Source organism: Schistocerca piceifrons, chromosome 2, assembly GCF_021461385.2.
Source record: "Schistocerca piceifrons isolate TAMUIC-IGC-003096 chromosome 2, iqSchPice1.1, whole genome shotgun sequence".
In the NCBI taxonomy this organism is placed as follows: Eukaryota; Metazoa; Arthropoda; class Insecta; order Orthoptera; family Acrididae; genus Schistocerca; species Schistocerca piceifrons.
In genome coordinates this window covers 770,759,393-770,785,282 of record NC_060139.1, presented here as the reverse complement: position 1 = coordinate 770,785,282, position 25,890 = coordinate 770,759,393, and the positions used below count along the sequence as shown (strand labels likewise).

The window sequence follows — 25,890 nt, the reverse complement described above, 5'->3', positions numbered from 1 at the left end:
GCAATAGGCAAAAGAGGGGAGACCACAGCTACACCATCTGTCTGTTCATAGAATTCCCCATTCCACTTGAAATAGGTGATCGTTAAACAGTGGTGCACTAGCTCTCAGATATTGGGTGCCACACATTCCTCTAAGATGTTCATGGTGTCTTGTACTGATACATTTGTGAATAAAAACTTCATGTCAAAGCTAACCATCAGGGCTGTGGCCGAGGTACGCTATTGTTTCAAAAGTTCAACAAAATGGATGGAGTCCTGAATATACAAATTTATGTGGCTCACCAAATGTCGGAGCTTTGGACCCAGTTCCTTTGCTAGACTATATGTTGGTGAATTAATGGTACTCACAGTCGGTTGCAAAGTAAATGCCTCTTTATGGACCTTCGGTACACCATATATATCCTTGGTGCCTGTGGAACTTATGGGATGAGTCCTCTGGCCATATCAAAATTCTTTCTAGTTTGCTTTAGCAGTGTTTGCATCAATGAGATTATCTTGGCCATTGGATCTCCCTTAAGCTTCTTACAAATGGGTTCACTCAGAAGATCCTCCATTTGTTTATTATAATCTTCCATGTCCAACACAACAGTCGCATTTCCCTTGTCTGCTCATGTTATTACTAAATGAGAGCTATTCTTCTGCTCTGCAATAGCATGACGTTCCTCCTTGCTGATATTTTGTTTCACAGGTGAGTCAGGATTTGTAGTGTTTCTTGTCTCTGCCTCTGCTTGTGGTAGATGAGGAATCAAAGCTTCAACAGATTCGATGATGTATTCTTTTGGGACTCGTTTTGGTGCAACTGCAAAATTCATTCCTTCAGCCAGAATTTGTGTCACTGCATCACTTAATGAGTAGCTGGAAAGGTTAACCACCATCTGTTGAGTATCTAGTATTATTCCTTCCTCAGTGATTTTCTGCTGCAGTTTGTAGAGCTTCCTCATCTGATGGATGGCGGTACAATCACTCAACTTTGTGACCTGTTGAAAGGTTAACATGTTGACCTTCTCCCAGTCATCTATGTCCAGCTTCCCAGCAAGGAAGAGGTACAGTTGACAAAGTTTCCTGTTGTTTGTGTCAAGACTTACTTGAATGTGGGGGGATCCTTTCCCACAACAAAGCTTTGCTGGCTTGTAGATCGATATTCTTTGCCTTGCTTGAATTTATATGGGATGTCAGCCTTAAGAATTTTGGTGCTATAGCAGTGTCCCTGCATCTCTTCAAAAAGATAAGATCATTCAGCAGTTTACCTCTTCTTAGCCACAGTGTTTCCGTAGACTTCCTGCCCATACAGATTGGTTAAATACAAACATAGGCTTCCGTGGCCATTGTCACATTCAATAAAATTTTTCTGGGTTTGTGACCGCACTGTTACTATGCAAAACCGCCATGTTTCAATCACTGTTGCAAATGACCTTCGGGGTGTTTTTGTTTACTGCTGAATGAGAAAACTTTGTTTCTTATATAGCTGCAGACATGGCTGTAATCTGGTTCTGATAGGCTGTTAAGTATGAAGGTGAGGATGTTAGAAGTTCTTTGTTGGTGTTTTTATTATTTCTGTTCATTGGTGGAAACCTGATGTTTTGATTAGTGTTTGCATTACTGCTTATGATTAGTGGAAATCGGCAAATGGAAAACCAGGCGGCAGTTGTGAGGTGGCATTGTTTTGTTGCATTCTAATGCCAGCTGAGGTGCACCAATACGTTATGTACATATGGAGACAGTGGTCTCTCACATGCCTACATGTATTGCTTCAAGAGAGCTGTTGTCCTGTAACGCTGTTATTGCTGGCAGCCAAGATGTCAGAAGTTGGTACCCGTCTTCTCTGTTCATGTTGGCGGGTCACTTGGCTATTTCTATTGCCTCTCTAATCTTCCTCCTGAAAGTTAGAGGCTGTTTTGCCAGTACATGAGCTTCACCAAAATCAACCTGTTTGCTGCACTCAGCCTTATGTTCTGCCAGCAATCACTTGGTGTGTTGTCTTAGTCAGATACATCTTTCACGTTCAGATATCTGTGCGCTGATGGGTCACCCCATCTCACCTACATACACTAATCGACAACACCATGTCACAACTGCCACTTGGTTTTCCATTCACTGATTTACACCAATCACAATCAGTAATCCAACACTAAGGAAAACATCGAGTTTCCACCAGTGAAAAGAAATAATAAAAACACCAATAAAGAACTTCTAATATCCTTCACCTTCATCCTTAACCACCTATCAGGATTAAATAACAGCCACATCTGCAGGTACATAAGAAACATAGTTTTCTCATTCAGCAGTAAACAAAAGCACATTGAAGAAGGTCACTTCCAACAGTGACCAAAACATGGGTAGTTTTACATATTGACTAAGCAGTCACAAACCCGGAAAAAATTTATTGACTGTGACAATGGCTGCGGGAGCCAATGTTTGTATATAAGTTGACTCATTCATACTGTGCAAGGACCCTCCCCTTCTTTAAAGGATTTATGGGTATTAAGTGCGAATGTAAGGTAGATTCGAGGCCCAAGTAACACAAGACACTACTTTGGGTACCATGCTGAGAGGGCCCCAGGGTGCCAAAATTGTAAGATTTATACGCAGGACATAGTGAGTTAGTAATGGAGGTGTGGGTCATCAAGCTGAGAGTAAGATTTGTATGTGGATTATATTACAATTAGTAGTCAGAGCTGACAGGATGAAAGTGTATAAGGGAAATGAGGAAGGGGGTGAGGGTTGGGGGCACCAGAGGGTAAGTCACTTGCATGAAAAAGTATTCTCAAACCAGTCCTAAATGTATGAATGAAAATCACATTTTCCATACATTTTCATGTTAAGAATATGTCATGAGTGTTTTAACATATACTGCTAAATAAGAGGGTAACACTATTCATCAGCATAATGTATAAATTAAGAGAAGAAGCTAGTGGACAAAAAATCCTTCAAATGAAATCAGAATAATTTGAAAATGAACTACAGATCTCTGGAAACAGTAACTGTGTTAATGTCTCAAAAATCATAAGTTCTTTTTATTCTCAGTAAAAGCAGTATTGCATAAAATCATATATGTGATTTCATAAGAAGTTTGTAAGGAATAAAGGAGACCAATTAGCAAAAAGCTTGCTAGCTTTTGGAGTAATCCTTGCTCAAGCTAGAGTACAATGGTCATACAAACACGCATGAGCACACACAGGCATGCACATACATGCACACACAGACACATGCATGCACACACACACACACACACACACACACACACACACACACACACACTTGTATGCACATGTCTGTGCCTCTATGTGGTGCTGGCTAGACACACATTGCTAGTGCTACATTTTGATAGGTGAAGGCATGGGTAGAAGAAGAGAGAGGTGGATGCAGGGAGAGGAGTTTGGCGCCACATAGGGGCATAGGTACATATATTTTTGTGTGTGTGCACATGTTTTTACTCTAGCCCAAAACAGGGTTACTCCAAAAGTTAGCAAGTTTTGTTTCTTTTCTTGAACTTATGTTCAGTGCTTCTGCTTTTTGGTGAGTGGTCTCCTTTATGCATAGGTATTTACACTATACCCGAACTTCCATAAAAATGTATAAAAAGTTTGAAAGTATAATATAAATGTTTCTAGTGTTACTGCAATAGCTACACTGCCAGTTGACAGGCTGATGTGCACAACTCCAACTGCAAATATGACTCTTAAAAAGGAGTGAAAATTCAAAAGAATTACTTACATAGTAAAGGAAAGTTTTATTTGTCTAATGAGGAAGATTACAGTTAAATGAGCAAATGAATGAATTATATGTGGTCTGTCGTGATTTAGAATGATATGGGAAAGAGATTAATTTAGGTTGACACACATTCCTAGAACTTTCTTCCCAAAGCTATTATAGATTATATAGTCTGAAGGAAGTACAAGGAATGGGAAACATAATTCTTATATGACCCATTGAAGTGCAGTATCAGAAGACGTACATTTGTTTGTTTTTAACTGTTACCTCTTTTGTTTTTAATTAGATATTAACTATCAATCTTTTTTAGCTCTAACTACAATAATATATGCAAGTACACTGTTGAATGCACTGTGTAATGGTGTGTCTTGATTCATCTTTTACTTTTCAAGTTAAATTATTATTATCATGTGAATAAAACAAACATTTCATACTTCCTGTCTGGGCAACAGTGAACAGTTTCACACTGACATGTTCATAGTTAAGTAAAAAATTTCTAATTAAAAATTTCAAATGCAGATCATATGACGAAGTATCGTCATACTTAAATACGTACTGGGAAAGTTTTATCTTCTGTGTTTTAGCTATTCCAGGGCCTTCAATCAAGAACTGTCCTTTCTTCACTGGTATTGGCAATGGGTTCTTCAAAGTTGCGACAGCAGACATCTCTTGACCTTGTACAGGTTCACCTTCCAACTGTAGAAAAAAAGGAGATTGTATTAAAAATGTTGAATCTACACAGACATCTCTTGACCTTGTACAGGTTCACCTTCCAACTGTAGAAAAAAAGGAGATTGTATTAAAAATGTTGAATCTACACAAATCATACAGAGCAAAAGCAGCACATATATGAATTTAATTTGTTTTGGATCAATACATGCATTGGTGAAAGAAGTAAAACTTTAATTCTTAAATTTTGAAAAATAACTGAATAACTTCATGTGGTAGCTGGTAGCATATTTACTTTTTCTGTGGTTTACAAAGCATTGTATATTCCAGAATGAATCTTTCATTCTATAGCAGAGTGTGAGCTATTGTGAAATTTCCTAAAGGAATGAAACTTGTGCCAGGCCAGAACAAGAACCCATACTTTACTCTGCCTGTGAAAGTAGGGCTCTATGTTCAATGCACTTCCAGCAAACACAATCAATGTGTCAGGAAGTTTCACATGGAATATAGGTGCTAAAAACTCTATGATGTCTGGAACAAATAATAGTTATCTTATTGCTGAATACCTCACAATAACACAATGGCTAGTGAGAAACAAAAGTAAGTGTTGCTTTTCTAAGGTGAGCATCATGAACAAAATAATGTTTCTGGAACATTTGAATCTAACTTCATCAGATTTTTTTTTCTAAGTAATCATTCTGCAAAATCAAACAGTTAGGATTCATTCTGTAGTTGAACATATGGCAATGCAACTTTCATCCTGAAATAAGTTGTTAATATGAAAAATGCCAGTTCATTTAATGGTCACTACAACTGCTGGGTGAAGTGTTTCACAGACCAGCAGAACATGAGAACAAGGCAGCTCAGTTGTGGGGTCATGGAGAATTGTGGTGCTCATATTGATGCTTTATTTTTTACTTACTGAGAACAGAATTTCCCTCTTATCTCTCAGCTGCAACTGTGACATCAGCAATCTCCTGGAATGGATGGTGGGAGTAAGGAGCAGACAAGAGGCTGGGAGAAAGAGGGACAGTAGAGTATGGGTGGGTGAGGTGCTAGTGCTGCCTGGAGGTGTAAATGGGCTTGAGGGAATAGCATAGGGCTATTAGGTGCAATGTTGTGAGGCTGTGCTGGTGTGTGTGTGGGAGGGGGGGGGGGGGGGGGGGGGGAGGGATTGGGAGCAAGTCAGAGTAGAGAGAGAAGAAGTAGAGAAGAGAAAAAGGACTTGTAGGTGCATTGGTGGGATAGAAGACATATGGAGTACCGGAGTGGGAGCAGGGAAGTGGATAGATATGTGAGAGACAGGGACTAGTGAAGGTTTAGACCAATGGGGTTGTAGGAACAAAGGATATGTTATAGAGGAGTTTCCATCTGAGCAGTTCAGAAAAGCTGGTGCCGGTAGGAATAATCCAGATAGCTGTAAAGGAGTCATTAAAATGAAGCACATCATGTTGTGCAGAATGTTCAGCAGCTGGGTGGTCCAGCTTTCTCTTAGACACATTTTGGCAACGGCTATTCATTTGAACAGACAGCTTGTTAGCAGCCATGCCCACATAAAAACTGGCACAGTGGCTTCAGCATAGATAGTTTGTCACATGGCTGCTTCCACATGTGGTCCTGCCTTTGATGGGCTAGGAGGTGCCTGTAATTGGACTGGAGTAGGTGATAGTAGTAGGTCTATTGCACGTGTATGAACCATGAGGCAGGGGTTGGGAGCATTGGGAGCAGGGGTGGAATAGGGGCAGACAAGGATACTGTATATGTTCAGTGGGTAGTGGAATACCACTGTGGGAAGTGTGGGCAGGATAGTGGGGAGGATGTTCCTCATTTCTGGGCATGTCAAAATTCACACATAGAATGAGATTCAGTTGCTCCAGTCCTGGATGGTACTGAATCATGAGAAGTGCGCTTTTTTTGTAGCTGGAGGGTGGGTATATGGGAGATGGTAAGTGACTGGAGAGAGAAGGCATGGGAGATATGTTTCTGAACAAGGTTGGAAGGGTAATTTCAGTCTGCGAAAGCATGCATGTGGCCACTGACATTTTTGGAGAGAGGCAGCTCATCACTACAGATATGATGTACACAGGTGGCTAAGCGATTTAGAAGGAACTTCTTGGTATGGAATGGTTTGCAGTTGTCAAGGTGGTTGCAGGTTTGATGTGGAAGGAGATACTGATGTAGCCACCCTTGAGGTGGAGGTCAGCATCAAAGAAGGTGGCTTTTGAAGTTAAGAAGGGCCAGGTGAAGTGAATGGGGGTGAAGGTACAGAGATTCTGTTCACATCACAAAAATGTCAATAATGAAACTGAACCAGGAGAGGGGTTTACAATTATGGGTGTCTAGGAAGAGTTCCTCCGGATACGCCATGAATAGAATGGCACAGAATGATGCTGTACGGCTGCCCCTTGATATACCATGGATTTTTTGTAGCCAATGCCTTCAAAGGAGAATTAATTGTGGGTGAGGATGTAGTTGACCATAGTGACCAGGAAGGAGATAGCTGTAGTGGCAGCTACTGTGTAAGAGCAAAAGAGCATGTGAACACCCTAACTTTTGACGCCTTGCGGATTTATTGTCTATTTTTCTTTGAATGCTGTTAAACATAACATAGATGCTCCAATCTGAAAGACACCACACTTAAACCTACTATGCTGCTGCTTCTCTACACTCCATGAAATTTGACATCGGAGTCATGAGCACAACTTCAGTTGTACTTGTTTTAAGAAACGTTTGCACATTTGCAACTTGCATGATGTAATTGCCTTATGGGCCAAATACAAACAGATTTGATAAACAATGTGCATGGCTCACGATGTGCACTCAACTAGAACTTTATGTCAGTGCCATGAGGTGTAGCACACTGCAGCAGACTTTTATCTCAGTTTGCTTGGCATAAATCATGCTATATGATAGAACACTTCTCAGATATGCTAATTCACTCACTATATACTGCAGTAAAATTAGACCAGATGTCAGAGTATGTTAAAGTTGTACTGACAGGAAACCTATTTTGTCTAATTCCTCATGCAGCTAAAGTCTTGCTGAGAGTGTTGAACAGAAGGCTATATGGCAAGCTGGATAGAGGGATTGCAGAGGAGCAGTTCAGATTTAGAAGAGGAAAAGGAACAAGAGATGCTACTGGCCTGTTAAAAACTATAGGGGAAAGATATATATTGGAAAAATGTAGAGAAATCTTTTATAGAATTAGAAAAGGCTTTTGACAGAGTTCAGTGGAACAAGCTGATGGATATTTTGAAGAGGAAAGGAGTAGACTGGAAAGACAGACAACTGATATAGAATCTATATTTACACCAGAAAGTAAGGATAAGGATTGGAAATGAAATGTCAGAAGGAAGCAGCATTGGATGAGGCGTTAGACAGGGTTGTTGCATTTCTCCACTGTTGCTTGAAGAGATTAATGCAAAAGGCTTAGATAGGAAAAGAGGAATATGTATTGGTGGAAGGAGAATAGAATGTATAAGATTTGCTGATGACATGGTGTTAGTGGCAGAAAGTGAACGGACGGTGAATAATATGCTGATAGATCTGAATGAAGCTTATATGGAATACGGGATGTAAATAAACACAGCAAAACCAAAGAGTATGGTCATCAATACAAGATGCAGACTGTCCAATATTAATACCATTAGCCAAGTAACATCATTTAAATATCTTGGAAGCACAATAACTGAAGACTAGAGATGTCACCAGGAGGTGAAAACTAAAACTGCCATAGCGAATGAGGCATTCAACAGAAAGAGGAGACTCTTACGTGGCAAAGTAGATAAAGATCTAAGGAAAAGGATTGGCAAATGTTCTGTCTGGAGTGTGGCACTATATGGGGCAAAAACATGGATGCTGAGATGAGAGGATGAAAAAAGGTTAGAAGTATTTGAGATGTGGATGCAGAGGAGAATGGAGAGAATAAGCTGCATGGAAATAGTGAGTAATGAAAGAATATTGGAAAGGGTTGGTGAGAGAAGATGTCTGCTGAAGGTTGAAGAGAAAGGAAAAAGAACTGGTTGGGACATTCATTGAGAAGGAAGTGCTTGTTAGCAGATGCTTTGGAAGGATTGGTTTGTGAGAGAAGACTGAGAGGAAGAAGAAGATACAAGATGATTGACAACATAAAAGGAAGAGGAAACTATGCAGACCTGAAGAGAATGGCAGAATACCAGACAGCCTGGAGTACTACCATGCAAAAACCTGCCTTTTGGCAGAACACTGATGATGATGATGATGGTTCAAATGGCTCTGAGCACTATGGGACTTAACTGCTGAGGTCATCAGTCCCCTAGAACTTAGAACTACTTAAACCTAACTAACCTAAGGACATCACACACATCCATGCCCGAGGCAGGATTCGGGCCTGCGACCGTACCGGTCACACGGTTCCAGACTGTAGCACCTAGAAGCGCTCGGCCACCCCGGCTGGCTGATGATGATGATGTAGGTTTCTGGATGAGTTATAGTACATTCCCCAAGACACGAATTTTATCATACAGTAATCCATTTGAGGCACTGAGAGTCATAAGGGCCTAAAGCACATCATCATCAACTGTGAGACTGTAACGTTTATTCATGGATATGGAATCTGTTGATCTTATGGTGAGTCAGGTTTATTGGTGCTGTAAGCCAACACTGTATGTATGAAAATTCACAAAAAGCTATAACATTGGTTTCTCTGATATTTACTTAAATGTGGGATCAATGGTGGTGTGCTTTAGGCCCTTATAGATCTCATTGTTTCATTTGTATTCTAGTCAAGTGTTGGTTGGTAGACAAGTTTGTTGGTAGACGTTACTACTTGAGTTGTATCATTTCCATATACAGCACTTTGTGTTTGGTTGTTCAGTTTGTGGGAATCAGCTTTCATGTGCAGTGTAAACATGAATTATGTTGAGTCTATTTTAAATGCTGCTGGAAAATTAAAGCTGTGAGGATGGATCGTGAGTCGTGCTTGGGTAGCTGAGTTGGTGGAACACTTGCCCACAAAAGGCATACATCCCAGTTTGAATCTTGGTCTGACACATAGTTTTAATCTGCTAGGAAGTTTCATATCAGTGCACACTCCTCTGCAGAGTGAAAATCTCACTCTGGGAACAGAAAAGTAAATCACCAGGAAAAGTTAGCCTCAAAGGAACTAGGGCCTCTGAGGACAGTTCCTTTGAGAGGGTGACAAAATCAAATAAGTGGTGACTACTAGCAAACATTTAACAAGTAAATGAACAGTCAGCACTACTCCTTGCATGGGTGTAGCATAAGAAAATCTGATTTCAGCCTGGAAGTAAATTCGCGAACTAGTACATCTGTCAGGGATCTTGTGCATTTGTCTGAACAAATGGATAGGCACAAAAACTCCCACTTACACAAAAATGCAAAATGGAGAAGTGGGAAAGCTTACACATTATTTTCTTATTGTCCTAAACTGTACTTAATTATGCACAAAACAACAAAATACCACAAAAACAATTATTTCTTTTGTCATGTAAGTTATGCATCTTATTATTATTATTATTATTACTGCTGTTATTATTATTGGTAGTGTCTGTAGTTGTATAAACATGCTGATAAGCATAACTGTTATACTACAGATGCTATTAATTTCACACTCTCAAATTTATCTGAACCTAAAAATTTGTAATCACCCGGAGTGTATACTCATGAGCCGCCACTGGATAGCAGTCTGGACCCAGTTGAGCATTGAAAAAACAAGTATTCAACAGCAACAAGGGATGAGCATTGGGAATGTTAGTGTAGAGGGAGGTGACACTGTTAGTGACAAGCATGGTAAAAGAATAGGGACTGTGGAGAGTCAGTGGCGGAAATGGTTTGATGTCCTTTATATAGGCTTCACAGCCCATCCCACCTCGTTTATTCCTACCAGCACCAGTTTTTGTGAACTGCACTCTCACTACAAAGTATACTCCATTCCCTACACCCCCCCCCCCCCCCCCCCCGACCTAAATCTTTGCTTGTCCCTGTCTCCCACTTACATATCCTGTTCCTACCTCCCACTCCAGCACTACACATGTCTTCCATCCTGCCAACATACTTGCAAGTCCCTTCCCTTCTCTGCTTCTCCTCACTCCTTCCTCCCCTCCCCCCCCCCCCCCCTCTGCTGCCCTTCCCAGCACAGCCACCTAACGCTGCACTTAACAGCACTGTCCTGTGCAAGTCCATGCATGCCACACCACCCTGTGCAAGTGTCTTCTCTAACATGTACCCTGCTGTCCCTCCCCCCTCCACCTCATGCCTCCTTCTGACCCCCACCTTCCATCCCAGCAGATTGCTACTCGATACACACACAGTTGCAATTGGTCTGTAGTACCCTGAGACAGTGGCCATGTTTGTGTGAACTGTTTTTGAGGAAATGTGTGTGTGTGTATTCTACTGCAAAAGGACTTTACCCAAAAGCCTTAATAGTTTAGCATTTGTTTCCACTGTACCTGTCTGCGACTCAGTGCCTCCTCTATACAGTGTGTAGCAATCCATGCTTACTAATTGTTGTTACTTCATTCTGGACTTTTCACTGTCAGATGAATTACTTTGTACTTTGTGCTATATCTGGATCATCAGAATACATCAGCTTTCTGATGTGTGGAGCATTGCATTTCATAAGGGCCACTATAGTTATTATTAAATTTATCATCATTTTCTTTGTTCATTTTACTTACAGTGTGACTAAAAAATTGAACTTTTAGCATTCTCAAATATTACACTAGCCACAAATTAAAGACATACATTACCTTAATCTTAATGTCAGGCTTACGGACACGGAAGTCATCCTGGGCAAAATATTCATAATTTGTGTCATGAACCGTGGCAAGACAGGCAATATTGAATGCACACTGATCCACCAGGTGTTTGTAATAATCCTCATATGCCACATCTATCCTTACTTCCTCAACTGAAACAAAATGGTTTTAAAACTGTACTGATAGAACTTTTCACATTTGTTGCTAATGTAAGTATTAAAGAAGTATTTCTCATTTTTGTCATTTGCACATACCTTAAAATATTCCATTGGAAAGCTAAAATGAAATTTTTTATTTGAGAGATGACTAACAGTGGAGAAAACTGTAAAAGCTACTCTACGAGGTAGTTATATAAAAACAAACACACAATTCACGTAACTGCAGTGACTTCAAGAAGAATTTTATCACCAGAAAATGCAATACAATTCATGAAATAATAATGATAGAAACTGCTAACAACCACTAATCTATTCTCCTTCTTTTATGCTCACTCAATGAATCCATTAATGAAAGGAATTTGGGTTATTGTGTATTGTTCTCAGAATGATAGACAAGGTACATTTCTCAGAATGGAAATGAAAATGACCATAAAAAATGAGAAATTATATGTGAGGCTCAAGGAGGTACAATGACTGACAAATACTTACCTGAAGAATGTATTTCAGGATTTGAAACCACCAGTTCCTTCATGAGGGGTGAGTGAGGGATAGGTTGGGGAATGTTTGAAAGAAGGGACAAGTTATGCAGATTTCAAGTCATGTGGACAAAGGGAGATAACTATGAGGGAAGACACATTAGAGGCTGTGCATTTGGGGAGAGAGGAATTATGTAATTACATGGACATGTGAAGTTTTAAAACTTCATTTTGGAGGAAAGTTCTTAAATATGGGCCCTGCAATTATTAAAGCCACATGTCTATTCAGTACCTGGTTAATTGGTTAAATGGATACATACAGAAATCAGCTGTGGTTGGACTATGAAACTGATTACCAAAGAATATGCCATAAAACTATTTTCCACATTAACTTTGAAGCTTTGTCTAGAGAGAGAGAGAGAGAGCAGCGTTTAGTATGCATATGAAAAGTCAGCATCAAATTGCTTGCAGACATAAGATAGAAAATTGGAATACATATAAATTCAGAATAAATGAAAAAACGCACTTACTAACCACATTTTGATGATGATGATGTTTGGTTTGGGGGGCACTCAACTGTGCGGTCATCAGCACTCCTACAAAGTCCCAACCTCTACACAGTCCACTCTAGCCACTGTCATGAATGATGGTGATGACAATGATGATGATGAAATGATGAAGACAACACCACATTTTGATCAGCATGTTTAATCATCATGAGCAGCCAGAAGATATAGAAAATTCAACCAGGACCCTTTCATGCCTTATTACAATGGTGTGTCAGTCAAGAAACATCAAATTAAATGTGTATTCTGTCCTTCAACAGAGGTGAAGTTGATTGTGGCTTCTGTAAAAGACAACATGGGCCTGGGGAAGCCAGGAATATACAAGATTCCACATCATTGTTGGATGTCATATATTCTTCAGATTTGTCGCACTCTTATAGACAAATGCGATGAACATTGACATCACAATAGACTAGATACAGCAAAACAATCTGCTGTTGCTGGAAACTGCCTAGAAATTGGAAATCATATGAACTGCAGAAAGACCAAGATACTCTCACCTGCCTTGACCAATTAGACTTGTAATTAAAGAGTTGGTCAAAATATGTGGAGTTAATGATGCAGTCAACAGAGACAGCATACCTCAACACAGTGTGAGAACCAATACTAGCAGTGCTAGGACATCATCAGTTGAAGAAAAACAAATCTGGTGAGAATACACAAACTGGGGGAGGGGCAGGGGGTCTTGAATCTAGGGTAGATAGACCAGGTGTCAACAACATGTTAAGTTGCAAATGCTGGTATTTGCAGTTTGTGCCCAGGGTTCCTGCACATCTCTTTTCTCTGGTAAGAGGTTCTTGAAGTCAATGTCTCCCCTGATAAGATTAAAGTCCCTTCCATCATCCTGGTGTTTACTGTTTTCTAGGAAGCTACTTCACACAGAGACACGTAAAGGTTGTGAACAGCAACCTCATTGAAGTATTGTATAGTTTCTACAACATCAGCATCTGATGCAATGCCCATGAATCTTTGAAACTGGTATTACACCAGGAAGATCTCAAACAGCACAGGGTAAACGTCATTATCACTAGACTGATAATTAATTGGATGTGCTGTAGGATGGTTGTCTTTTTACCTTATTTGTTACCATATGAAGACAATAATAATGATGATGGTGACATATCACCAAAATATTTTGAGAATAACATCCAAAAAATAACTAGCCAAATACACTTATGAGGAAAAACTTTTAATTTATACAGGGTGTCCCCAGAGGAATGCTCAACATTTAGGGGGACAACAGGAATACCATTTGCAGCAAAAAATTTCATATGGACAAATTTCCAATTCTGAATGTTTTCTGAGGTAAAACACATTTAATGCGTATTGTTATTTGTTTTCTGTATCATTCAATACATTGTCAGTTTTACACACATACACTTGCACAACAGTTAGTAAGCATTACAATGTGCATTTCACAATGTATCAAGTGAAAAATATGTATTTTTTACATATTAACCTCCAGTATTACAGCTTTTGTACAGTTAACAATAAATGTTCTAAAATCCTACTGTCAACTTCATTGCATTTGTGCACTCTTGTGGAAACATATTGTGTTCCTTATCTGAGAGGTTTTGCATGTTCCCTAACAAATGCAGCAGCTTCCATGGTGTGACCAGGCAGTTCATGTGGCATATTCACTTTTCATTTGTGCAGCTCAGTCTTCATCCAAACTCATAACCCAAAACCTAATGGCCTAAGGCCTAGTAATCTTGGTGGCCAGTTAATTGTACTGCCACCACCAGTGCAGCAATTAGGGTAAATGCAGCTGAGATGTTCCCTTATATGTCTGGTAAAATGTGGAGGGGCTCTGTCATGCTGGAAATACATTGCAGTCAATGTGGCCAAAGGAATTTTTTTTAATGTGTTTTATCTGGAAAACCATTCAGAATAAGGCATATGACCACATAAAGTTTTTGCTTCAAATAAGCATCCCTGTCACATCCTTGAATACTGACCATTTCTCATGGGACACCCTGATTATTCTGTTGGAAATCATTGTAGAAATGAAATTTAGATTGTCTGTGTTTGATGGACATATGTCATAAAAATGGTCACAGTAGGCTAGGTTGAGCTCCTTGTGCCAAATGACTAGATTATTAGTGTTCAATGATATAAATACAAGCAATAATATTATGTTCTTAATTGTTACTTACCAGCTCCAGCCTTAATTAAACGCTCAACCTTCTCTTTCTTTACTCCATCCTTCACATGGCCAGTGTAAAGCACTGTGTCAACTCGCAACAGGACAGTAACTGTATAATCCTGTTGATTGCTCCTGTTCTTCATGACAACCACAACACTACATGGGATAGAATGGTAAAGTATTAGAAATATGTATTATGTGAGATGATACTGAAATATAAGTAATGCTAATGTTTTATTTGCACCACCACAAATTTATTGTGGTTATCAAGCAGTGTAAGTATGTTCTGGAATGAAATGTAACATATTTACTGCACAGAGACTATGATTTGAAATCTATTCTATCACAGAAATAACTGTTGATTGATAGTATTGGTAAATATCTAGATTCACATAATACTACCCAGTACCATTTATTCCAATTTAAAATGTAAAAATAGAAACGTTTATTTTCAAAAAATACAAAATTTAGAAAGCAACAATTAATAGAAGCAGTAATTAAACAGAGTAAAAGACAAATGAAATAATGATTAAGAGATATTTGTAAATTGTTATCAACAGATTTACAGAACAATTAAGTTATATGTTACCATTTGAAAAAAAAAAAAAAATGTGGGAAGACAAGAAGCTAAGCTGTAGTGTCAGTGATTCTGGCAATAATTAAGTGACAAGGGAATAAAATGCTAATATGCTAAATATGCTAATAATCTGTTTAATATTGTGCAATATTATATTGTGCCTCAGTTCTGCACATATTTCTTTGTCTTATGAAGCTATTAATATGATGAATACCACTGGACATCTACATGCAGAGGATAAACCAGTGGACCATGTGTTATCCTGAAGATGAGGTTATCAGTCACAAGGACAATCTGGATAGGGTAAAAACAATATAGACTTAGATATAATAACTTCTTACCAAATGGTACCACACTCGTAAACAAAGAACGAATGTAAGAAACAGTATCTTTTTGAATAAATCATTTTCATCCATAAAATGAGAAGAAAATGTTGCAGAAATAGAGCTATGAAAAGTCATCAATGACCCTACATCAACAAGACTCAACTGGCCAAAATGGGAGATAAATATACAGAGAAATCACTTACATGACTTCAGTCTGTAAACCTTGAATGTTTATGTTTCAAGATATTCATCTATACTATAATACAATTTTTGCAGTAAATATTTATGGACAGCAGTTTTAAATTTTGAAGTGTCTTTTATTGTTTTAATGCTTGTAGGTAGCTTATTGTATAGTCTGTTTCCTGTTTGCAGTGGTCCATTCTGTTTTAGTGTTGTATGCGCATGTTGAACATGTATGTCCTGCTTTCTCCTTGTGTTATACAGGTGGATACTCTAGTTAGTTGACACATGATTGTTGCTATTTTCTAAGATTTTCCTTACAAATATGATTACTTGTAAAGTATACAGACATGGTAGTGGAAGGATATGAAGTTTCTTGAATAAGAGCTTGCATGAGCTTCTTGACGCAGCATTTTCTATGGCTCTTACAATTATCTTTTGGCATATAAAACAACAGTTGCTAGCAGATGTGGTTCCCCAAAAGATTATGCCGTATCACAGGAAGGATTCTGCCTGGGCGAAGTATACATCTTTTAATGTCTCTTTCGATGTGCAATCAGAAAGAATTTTGATAGTATAGCAAATGGTATTTAATTTATTTGTAATGTATTTTGTATGCTGGACCCTTCTTAGATCTTCTTGGATCCATATCCCAAGAAATTTTGTAGAGCTTACATTTTTGAGGGTGCTAGTAAACAACTCTATGTCTGGTGCTAGTGGACATTTATTTTGCACTGTTTCTATATGCACTGTAACTGTTTTTTCTGTGTTTATTACTAAGCTGTTTCCAGAAAACCAGTCTGTAATTTGGGTGGTACAATTTTTAATCTCATGTAGTAATTCTTCTTTGGTCCTTCGTTTTACTATCACATTTGTGTCATCCACAAATGTTATGTAATTATGGTATGGGCTAGTCAGTTCCAAGTCATTTACAGAGAGCATAAACAGAACTGGTCCTAGAATGGATCCTTGTAAAATAAGGAAAAGGCAACTACTCGATGGACTAATGCATGGAGTACCACTTTCCTACCAAAAGAAATGCAACAAGAGCTTGTGTGAATGGTGTGTCCCATTATATGTTTCTGTGTACAATGCATTGGTCCTTGAACAGTTTCACTAGTTCAAGCTCTTTCCTTCATTTTTGTTGCATGAAGGAACCTGTAATTGTGAAACATTTTGTTCCCCTCAGTCTTTTTCTTTTATTTATATTGAACCACTATTATTCACAACTTTTTTATACCTTTATCTTGAAGATAATTTTCTTTAGGTGACAACTAAAAATATGATAGAGTTTGTAGCTACTGGAAGAAATCTATCTGTATCAATCTTGTGTTTGTAGTCAGTGATATGAGAAAAAGTCTTAAAATCGAAACACCTTTAGTTTCTTCCTTAGCCTCTGATCTTAACTTTTTCTTACACTTGAATTATTATACAACCACTTGCTGTTTAATAATGCTCTATTCAGATCAGATAATAACTTCAACTTTTAAAGCTGCCTTTAAGCAGTTGTATACATCACACGCTATGCTTTCTATAATTGTTATTTCCTATCTCTGTTACTGTGCAAGTGAATGGCTCTGAGCACTGTGGGACTCAGCATCTGAGGTCATCAGTCCCCTATAACGTAGAACTACTTAAACCTAACTAACCTAAGGACATCACACACATCCATGCCCGAGGCAGGATTTGAACCTGCGACCGTAACAGTCACGCGGTTCCGGACTGAAGTGCCTAGAACCGCACGGCTACCGCGGCCGGTGCATGTGAATGCTTATTCATTTACATATGTCAGTATTTAAATATGTGACAGTTCAATTTTCTGTTCTTTTAGAATGAACAAATCTGTAGAATAACCATACTGAAGGATGAGCAATATTACCTGAATGGTGAGCCAATTACAATGTCATCCCTTAGTTCAAAATTGAAATGTATGTCATTAAAGTCTTCATTGAGGTAATATCTGCTGAAAAGACTTTCACTTTGCCTTAGTGCCTTCAGCATAGCAGCACGCTCCTCAACACTCTCTGAAAAATTAGAGAATGAATAGTTTTGTTAAAAATATTCAATAAAATAAACAAAAAGTGGTGTTTTCCTTTTGACAGAAATCTAAAATAATAATAAAGAGTAAGGAATTATTTAAATTATGAAAGTGGGTATTTCTATGAAATTTGAGATACCGTATGATACATTAATGCTCATTCCATCAATTGAAAAGTGTTCACAACGAACATTATGAACACAGGAAACAGATGTCAAAGGATGTGTATGGCAGAAAAAAATTCCTGCATAGTGGAGCCACCTGCAGTTCTAACCATGATCATTTTCTACAATGAAGTTATTTCTAATTTAGAAAAAATGTGGCTCCTAATAATTAAAACTATTTTACTACATTTGTTGTTTCATAACTGCATTCAATTCCAATTCAGCCAATATAAGACTATATCAATCTTGTTCATTTGCACCTTCCCTGGAAATATTTTCATTTAAAATGGGTTTACAGGTAAGTGATAGACTGCAGATCCAATTAGTTTATCCTTAAGCTGGATTTTTTCTTGCACTGAGTATAACTCATCATTTCACTTTTGGCAATACAATATGTATGTAAAAAGTCAAACATATTACCTCTAACAGGACCTTGCATATTAAAGTGCTGTGTCATTGAAAACAACCTTGAATTTAGAGGTATATCCACAGAGAATGAAATAATGGTTTCTTGAGTTACTCTGTTCACAATTTTAAAGATTCTGATCTAATATTTTGAGTTTTATCGCAAATTAAGGGCCATATACTTGGAAACAAACACTTATAAGGGGGAATGGCAATGGACAATTGAACCTCTTAAATAATGCACTGTTTCTAGTGTAGGATGAGCTCCAGGTATCTGCTGTGCAGTGTCATTTCTTCCTGTTACAAGTGTTAGTGTAAGGCATCTTTTTTCATAGCTTACTAATTACCTGGCAGTATTACATAATGTGACTTGGTAACTGAGTGAGGAAGTGCCAGACTACAATTCTAAAGGTTCAGGATGCAATTATCAGTTGGTCCTATGAATTTTTCAGCCACTTGATGCTTTTTTCACCTAACTCAGAGATTTATTTGTTATATATGGCAATATTGCCCATGGTTCAGAAACTGCATTAAATGATAGGTCCACCCTTTATCTGACAGTGTAAGGCAGTTCATAGGCTTCAATAGGACCAAGTCTAGTAAACCACTGTTGTACTCAAACTAACCTTTGGTTTGATAATAGGTTTACCTTATTTCTAACATGCCTTTCTGGAGTCTTTCCCTGCAATAACAGCATCTACATCTGTGGCAGTACAGTCTGTAGCAAGAGCTGTGCAAACAGCTGAATTTTGAACCATAAAAAGTTGGTGATGGAAAACATCCAGTGCCACATAAGAAGGACATGCCAACAGGTCAGCACAAAACAGAACCACACAGGTGAGCTGCAGCAACCACAGGTGACACAGTGTGGCTGGCTGTTGCTGCAGACCACCTGTGTGGTTCTGTTTTGTGCTGACCTGTTGGCATGTGGCATCGGATGTTTTCTATCACCAACATTTTATACATTGACTATCAGCCCTATAGACATTGTCGTTTTAACTACGAAGGTTGGGCCTTCTACATTCTCCACTATGTCGTTTATCACATTTCAGTTTTTATATCCACCTGATGATGTAGCTACAAACAACAAACCTGGTAGTGCCTTAATAAAATTGGTCCAAAATTCAACTGTTTGCAGAGCTCTTGCTGCAAATGCTGCGACCAAAGAGTCATTTGTAATAAGGATATTGATGACCAGTTACATCAGTTGTTGGCCCAGTTACCTCAGAAGAGGATGCAACATTTGCGACACCCAAAATGGCCCCCAGAATTCTCAACTGAGTCAGTGCACTCATCCAGGCCCACATGATTTAAATATCCTCCTGACAAGAGACCAGTCGAGAACTCAAGTAGCAAATTTCGATTTTCATTTAACTTGATTTTGTAATCACTGAAATTAATCCTCTCCCCCTAAGTTCGGATCCACCTCCAAACTGAAGTCACTGATGCACAGTTTTGTCAGAAGTATTTAGTTAACAAGTTGAGGAAAGATGGTGACAAAGACTTTATGCCAATCTTGGGGATTGGACTGAACTCCAGACACCTCCAAATTGCCTCAGAATGAAGATATTTGCCATTGTTGCTGGTGATTCTTCAGCTGGATGGAACCATTTAGTTTGGCTGCCATTTTGGTGATATTCGAACAAAGTATGCTATCTGCAGAGTAGGCTATGTACTGGCACTGGCTTGCACCCTCTTCCCTCTCTCATCATCATACAGCACAAATATGAGACCACATTATTGTTTCACATGTGTGGTGGGAATAGCAAATATGAAGACACTTGTTGCACACGACTCAAGGAAATCACAGACATTGGTTGAGAGAGGGCATTGATTTAAATCAGTGGGGAAAGTTGAAAATTTGTGCTGGACAGCATATAACCGAAAAAAAAATTCACCTGCTGTCCAAGAGTAATAAATAATGTATTTATGTACCTTACAAAATTTCTAGGGAGAGTACTGTACATAACCCCACTGTGGGTGCTAAACAAGGAGGCAAAGTCTACATGAAAATTATTTTTGTGTCTCGTAGTGTAAGAGTAAATCATGGTTCAGCTAAACTGGTCTAAAAATACAATATTTTCTCAAGATTTTAATAAGAGTAGGTGAGATAACAAAATAACCAACTATATGAAACCCAGTGGGCACATTTGGGCTTTGTACTCTCTTGTACTGGTGGTTGTTAGCCTGTCAGTAACTGCTGGAGACTCATTTAGAAGACTGGGAACTACAGAAAATGCTGATCTCCCCATCCTTAATTCTCCTCTTACAATACTCTACAATTTGAGCCCAATATTGTGGACCCTGAGCCCAACTTTCTTTTCTCTGCCAGTATTTAGTATCCACAATTCACCGAGACAAATACCTACAAGTCCAAATATGTCTCATGTTATTCCACATCAGCAAACACCTTGCAAGTGAGATAAAAATCAAATCAAGTTATTATGAAATAATTTAAATAGCCCATGTGTGAATCTGCAAAGTTTTGTAGAACAGTAGTCAGTGTTGAGTACCAGTAATGAAAAATATACTTACAATAGTTGCTGCTGAACTAATAGTGAAAAGTTTTGATTCAGTTCAGCAGTAAATATTCTAAGTATACTTTTCATTAATGAACAGTGTATATTGTTCTACAAATCCTACTGGATTCCATAGTATCCTGAAGTTCATTTACAAATTACTGCAATTTTTAACTTATAGCAGCATTCCACAATATCATCTGCCTTGCACTTTCACAATTTTATATCATTTCTTAGTTCCTCTATTTATTTTCTTACATGTGGAGACTTTGATCAAATGAGTCTACATATTTTCACAATTTTTCCCAGCTGTGGAAGAAAATATGAATGTCGAAGAAGGATGGAGAGAAAAACTGAACACCCAATTTTTGAAACTGGTATGTCTTTCAAGAGGAGGAAAAGGTAACACTTAAAAGTGGAAAAATGAAGAAATTGTTTATAAGAATGTTTAAGCAGAAACATTGTGTCAAAGGAGGCACAGTAATAGCAGGTAAAGAGTTGGACTAACAATGAAGACATCAAGCAAAATTCAAATTGTAGATTACAGACAATGAGTTGAGAGATCAAATAAGACCTGCAAATTTGGTAGCAATTTGGTGGTGTGCAGACTAGAAAGGAGAATATACTGAATCTTCTTGTGCATGTGTAATTATGGAAATGTTAACAAGCTTTTAAAATGTAACAGAAGACCTTGCATCATCTCCATGTTAACTTTAATGCCATTTCTCCTTCTGTTTTCTGATATTGAACTGAGACATATTGGGATATAACTCTAATGCAAGTATTTTTCTTGGTGAATAGTAGATACCAAGCACTGTCAGAGAGAAAATGGATGCTTGGTTATGGTTATAGAGTATTGGGCTCAGACTGTGGACTATTGATCACAAAAGGCAAAGGTCTCAGTTTCAGTCTCCATTTAACATAAAGTTTTAATCTGTTGTTTGACAAACATTTTTATGATTTGCTTAAGAAAAATGATCACTCACTTTCTGGATATTTGTAAGTGTTTGTGATGTCCTCTCTCTGAAAGCGACCGACTGCTTTTGTACTGATGTTTTGTCCAATGCTATAACAGAAATGTTTCATGTCCTTTAAGTATTTGCAAGATTATTAATTAATTTACATTTAAATGAGAATTATTGTCAATCTAACATGTGCAAACATTTATCACATTTGTGCTTCAAACATGCAGAGAAAATAAAAAAAAACTCATATTTTTCTGATATTTTATGTTACTGGTATCTCAGTTGCAAGAGAGCTTAACAAAACAAACTAAGGAGATATAAAAGTTCATTCTCATGAAGTAAAATTTGGATTTTGAAGTACTTAAAATTGTAAAACACATGCATGGCCAACAAAAAAGAAGATAAAAAAATGCCTTGTTGAGATGCCTACCCAAGCATGTCCTTGCGAATTAATTTCAGTGGTTGAGTTGGGCCACTGTAACGCCAGAATACTTTGTCAGCATTGACTTCAGCAAACACATAAGCAGAGTCATATGGCCGAAGAACTTCACCCTGCTTCACAGCTACAACTGGAGCAGGCCCACAGCGGTACATGTTGTCACTCAGTTCCTGTGGTGTTGAATCAACTGCCTGCCAGCCACCATAGTGGGCTCCATCTCCAGGCATCAGATCAGGGCGTTCCATCCATACTTCAGTCCATACGTGGAAGTTCCTGTGAAAAATATGTCTTTGTAGACTTTGTATGCCATTATGACCAACATAATCCACATAAATATCTGAAATTTATGGCCTATAATTTATAACTGAGAAATGTTCATTTGTAAACAGAATAATTCATTTGTTGTCATCCACAAGTGTCCATGCATATACAGTAATCTGTTTGTAATTAATGTGCACTAAAAGAAATGTAGTGTGTGAGACTTGTGCAACATGTTTAGAAGTTGGGGAGAAATACATCATAAATTCATAGCATGGTGTTATCTTAGCGGATATCTCTTGAAAACATTTTGCTAGCAGCAGTCCCAAAAATTAGTACATTCATTCAAACAGTAAAGTTTTTTAATAAAGTGTTTGAGAGAGCTCACACAGCAAGTCCTGCTGCATCAGCTATGTTATTTGAACATTTAACACATTTAATTTAATATACTCTGTAATATGAGACTTGAACTACCAAATTAGTATACATTGCAAGAAAGAAAGTCCACATCACAGGACTTTTGCATCCATTACATGGAAACTGCCCACATTGTAGGATGGAATATTGTGAGTTGTTTCAGGAAATGGTACAAGATGGTAAGGACATTGTCACAATAATGATTTGATGTAACAAAGCAGAACTAAACTTGAATGGAACTGTAAACCACCTTAAATTTGTGCATTTGTGTGCAGACAATAAACAGATTTTGCACAAATGGAAATCTGTGTGGAATGAATTAATGTGGCTTGCTACCAGGGGTTGTCACTGGACCAGTCACATCAGCAGGGACAATAAGTGGACAAGGGAAACTGAATATGCTGTTTGCATCCATACTACTCAACATTTGTGTGTTACATGGCTATAAAATATTTAATTTAACAGGATGGCACACCACAACATTAACACCAAGTTACATGGAATTATTTTGATGACAGGTTCTGGATACTGTATAGGAGGACATAGTGCAATTGTTATCTACATTTAAATCTACTGGATTCCTATGTGCACCATAGCAAAGAAGAAACATTAGCAGGGCATTGGGAAGAAACTCAAATAGTACAGGCACCAAGCACATGAAACATATTGACAAAGTTACTCAAGCAGTAATTTGACAATATTACGAAAAGTACAGTTGCTACTCAACATTTAGTGGAGATGCTGCAATAATTCACACTATCAAAACTTATTTGATGCTGATGGTGTCATTTTCAACAACTATAGTTGTTGGATAAATTGAGATGAGTTTGATCATGCACATGGTCTGGACTGGAAAATGTCCCATGCAGCTTAAGGTAAATTACACAACTTATATCATCTGCCCCATGTAACTTGGGTTGCACGAAACATTTTTTTGTCATTTTATTTTTCCCACTCCATACTAACAATCATTTAGTTTAGTATTATTTTGTTTGCATCTTTTTATTTTCCTGGAATATGTGTACATAATTTTGTTGCCCTTTAGATGGAAAAAATACGTGTTTATCCTTAACATCTGTACACTTTCCTGTGTGAATGATGTCCATCTGGTGTTTGCAGCACTAAATGTACAATAGAGTACTATGATCCATTAGTTAAAACTTTCAGGCTGAGAGGCCATGATCGACCAGTGAAACTTCTTCTTCCTGATGTTTCGTTGCCAACTGCGGGCAACATCTTCCGAGGTGAGTCAATGACTGGCAGTCAGGCCATGGAGGTACTGTTTATGTAGTGTGCATAGAGGCCACCAACATATGTCATGTGGGGCTGACTGTAAGTATATTTCTGGCTAACGTGATTATTCTTAATTGAAGGTAATCAATTGTCACATCGTTGGTGCAAAGTCTATCGCCATATCTTATCAAACTGAAAGCCTTCCTCTTTTCTAATAAAATTATTGTACTGTTTCTGAATCTCTATAGCTTCTCTATACATGTGTTCATAATAATGCAGTGTCATGAATAGCACACTCATCTCAATAAATTTTATTTCATGATCACTGTCTTTAAAAACATGTTCCGCTACAGCTGATTTGTCGGTATGTCCCAGTCAAAAGTTCCTTTTGTGTTCGGTTAAGCAAGTATTGACACTTCTTTTTGTAATTCCAATATAAACCTTCCCACAGCTGCATGGAATTTTATACACCCCTGGAGTTGCTAAGAGGTGTCGAGCATCTTTCGCCAATCTTAAACACTCCCTAATCTTCTTGGTGGGTCTCAAGATTGTTTCAACTTGAACTTTGGTCAGTACTGTCCCAATATGGTCCATAATATTGTGAATAAATGGAAGAAAAAGTTGAAACAATTTTTAGATCCACCAAGAAGATTAGTGAGTGTTTAAGATCGGCAAAAGATGCTCGACACCCCTTAGCAACTCCAGGGGTGTTTAAAATTCCATGTAGTTGTGGGATGGTTTATATTGGAACAATGAAAAGAAGTGTTAATACTGATTTAACAGAACACAAAAGGAACTGTCAACTGGGATGTACCGACAAATCAGCTGTAGCAGAACATGTTTTTAAAGATGGTGATCAGGAATAAAATTTAGTGAGAGAAGTGTGCTAGCCAGGACATCACACTATTAAGCATGCATGTGTAGAGAAGCTATAGAGATTCAGAAACACCACCATAATTTTAATGGAAAAGAGGAAGGCTTAAAGTCAGATAAGATATGGCAGTCGACTTTGCACCAACGATGTGACAATCGATTATCTTCAATCAAGAATAATGACATTAGTCAGAGATAGACTTACAGTCAACCCCAAATGATGTGTAGTGGTGCCCTCTATGCGCTCTATGTAAACGAGACCTCCATGGCCTGGCAGCCAGTCATTGACTCACCTTGGAAGATGTTGCCCACAGTTAGCAACGAAACATCAGGAAGAAGAAGTTTTACAGAGCGACCACAGCCTCTCGACCCAGAAGTTTTAACTAACAAAGACACTGGCCATGAATGCCCTCACATAACAAGTACTGAGATCATTCATGAAAATATGCTGTCATCTTTGCAGGAGAAGTAATAATGTCAACCAGTAGTTCTCATACTCTTAAGTTAAGGTATACTTCTGGAGACTAGTAAGACATAACTTCTATTACCAGTAATGACTCATTGAACATTTTTGAGCAGCATTTAAAAATTGATGCACTCAACATGGGTGTTAAATAATCTTTGGTAGAGTGGTGATGCACTTTTCATGAAATAATGCTGAGTTCACTTATAAGATCAGTATTCAAGGGACACTACAGATCATTTCAATTGCAACACATATGTTATATTTTGTAAGGTACACAAGCTATGCTGTGTGATGAATGTAATGTAATGAAATATGGGAATTTTATAACAAGTTCCATAAGGTCAGATGACGGCAGCATGACTGTTGAAACTGGTTTTCTTGGAACACCAAGCATGTCTTCACTGTGACCACAGCATAGAATATATGTTCTTCATTCCCTCCCCATACATGTTGGTTAATGACCACAAGAACAACACGAAACAACTGAGATGTATGTGGAGGCATAAAGACAATGGTTTTCTTATAATCAGTGTAAGACTTGAAGAGA

General features: G+C 38.1%; 1 protein-coding gene across 2 annotated transcripts in view; it reads right to left on the bottom strand.

The window, feature by feature from the left end:
- LOC124775071 (annulin) overlaps positions 1 to 25,890 on the bottom strand; it is a 443,615-nt gene that overhangs the window by 6,002 nt on the left and 411,723 nt on the right. For both annotated transcript variants that reach the window (XM_047249875.1, XM_047249874.1), the window contains exons 8-13: positions 22,088 to 22,369; positions 21,679 to 21,758; positions 17,446 to 17,590; positions 14,494 to 14,639; positions 11,129 to 11,289; positions 4,267 to 4,406 (exon numbers count right to left, since the gene is read on the bottom strand). In XM_047249875.1, the coding sequence (XP_047105831.1) occupies positions 4,267 to 4,406; positions 11,129 to 11,289; positions 14,494 to 14,639; positions 17,446 to 17,590; positions 21,679 to 21,758; positions 22,088 to 22,369 (954 nt within the window). The remainder of the gene's footprint in view (positions 1 to 4,266; positions 4,407 to 11,128; positions 11,290 to 14,493; positions 14,640 to 17,445; positions 17,591 to 21,678; positions 21,759 to 22,087; positions 22,370 to 25,890) is intronic.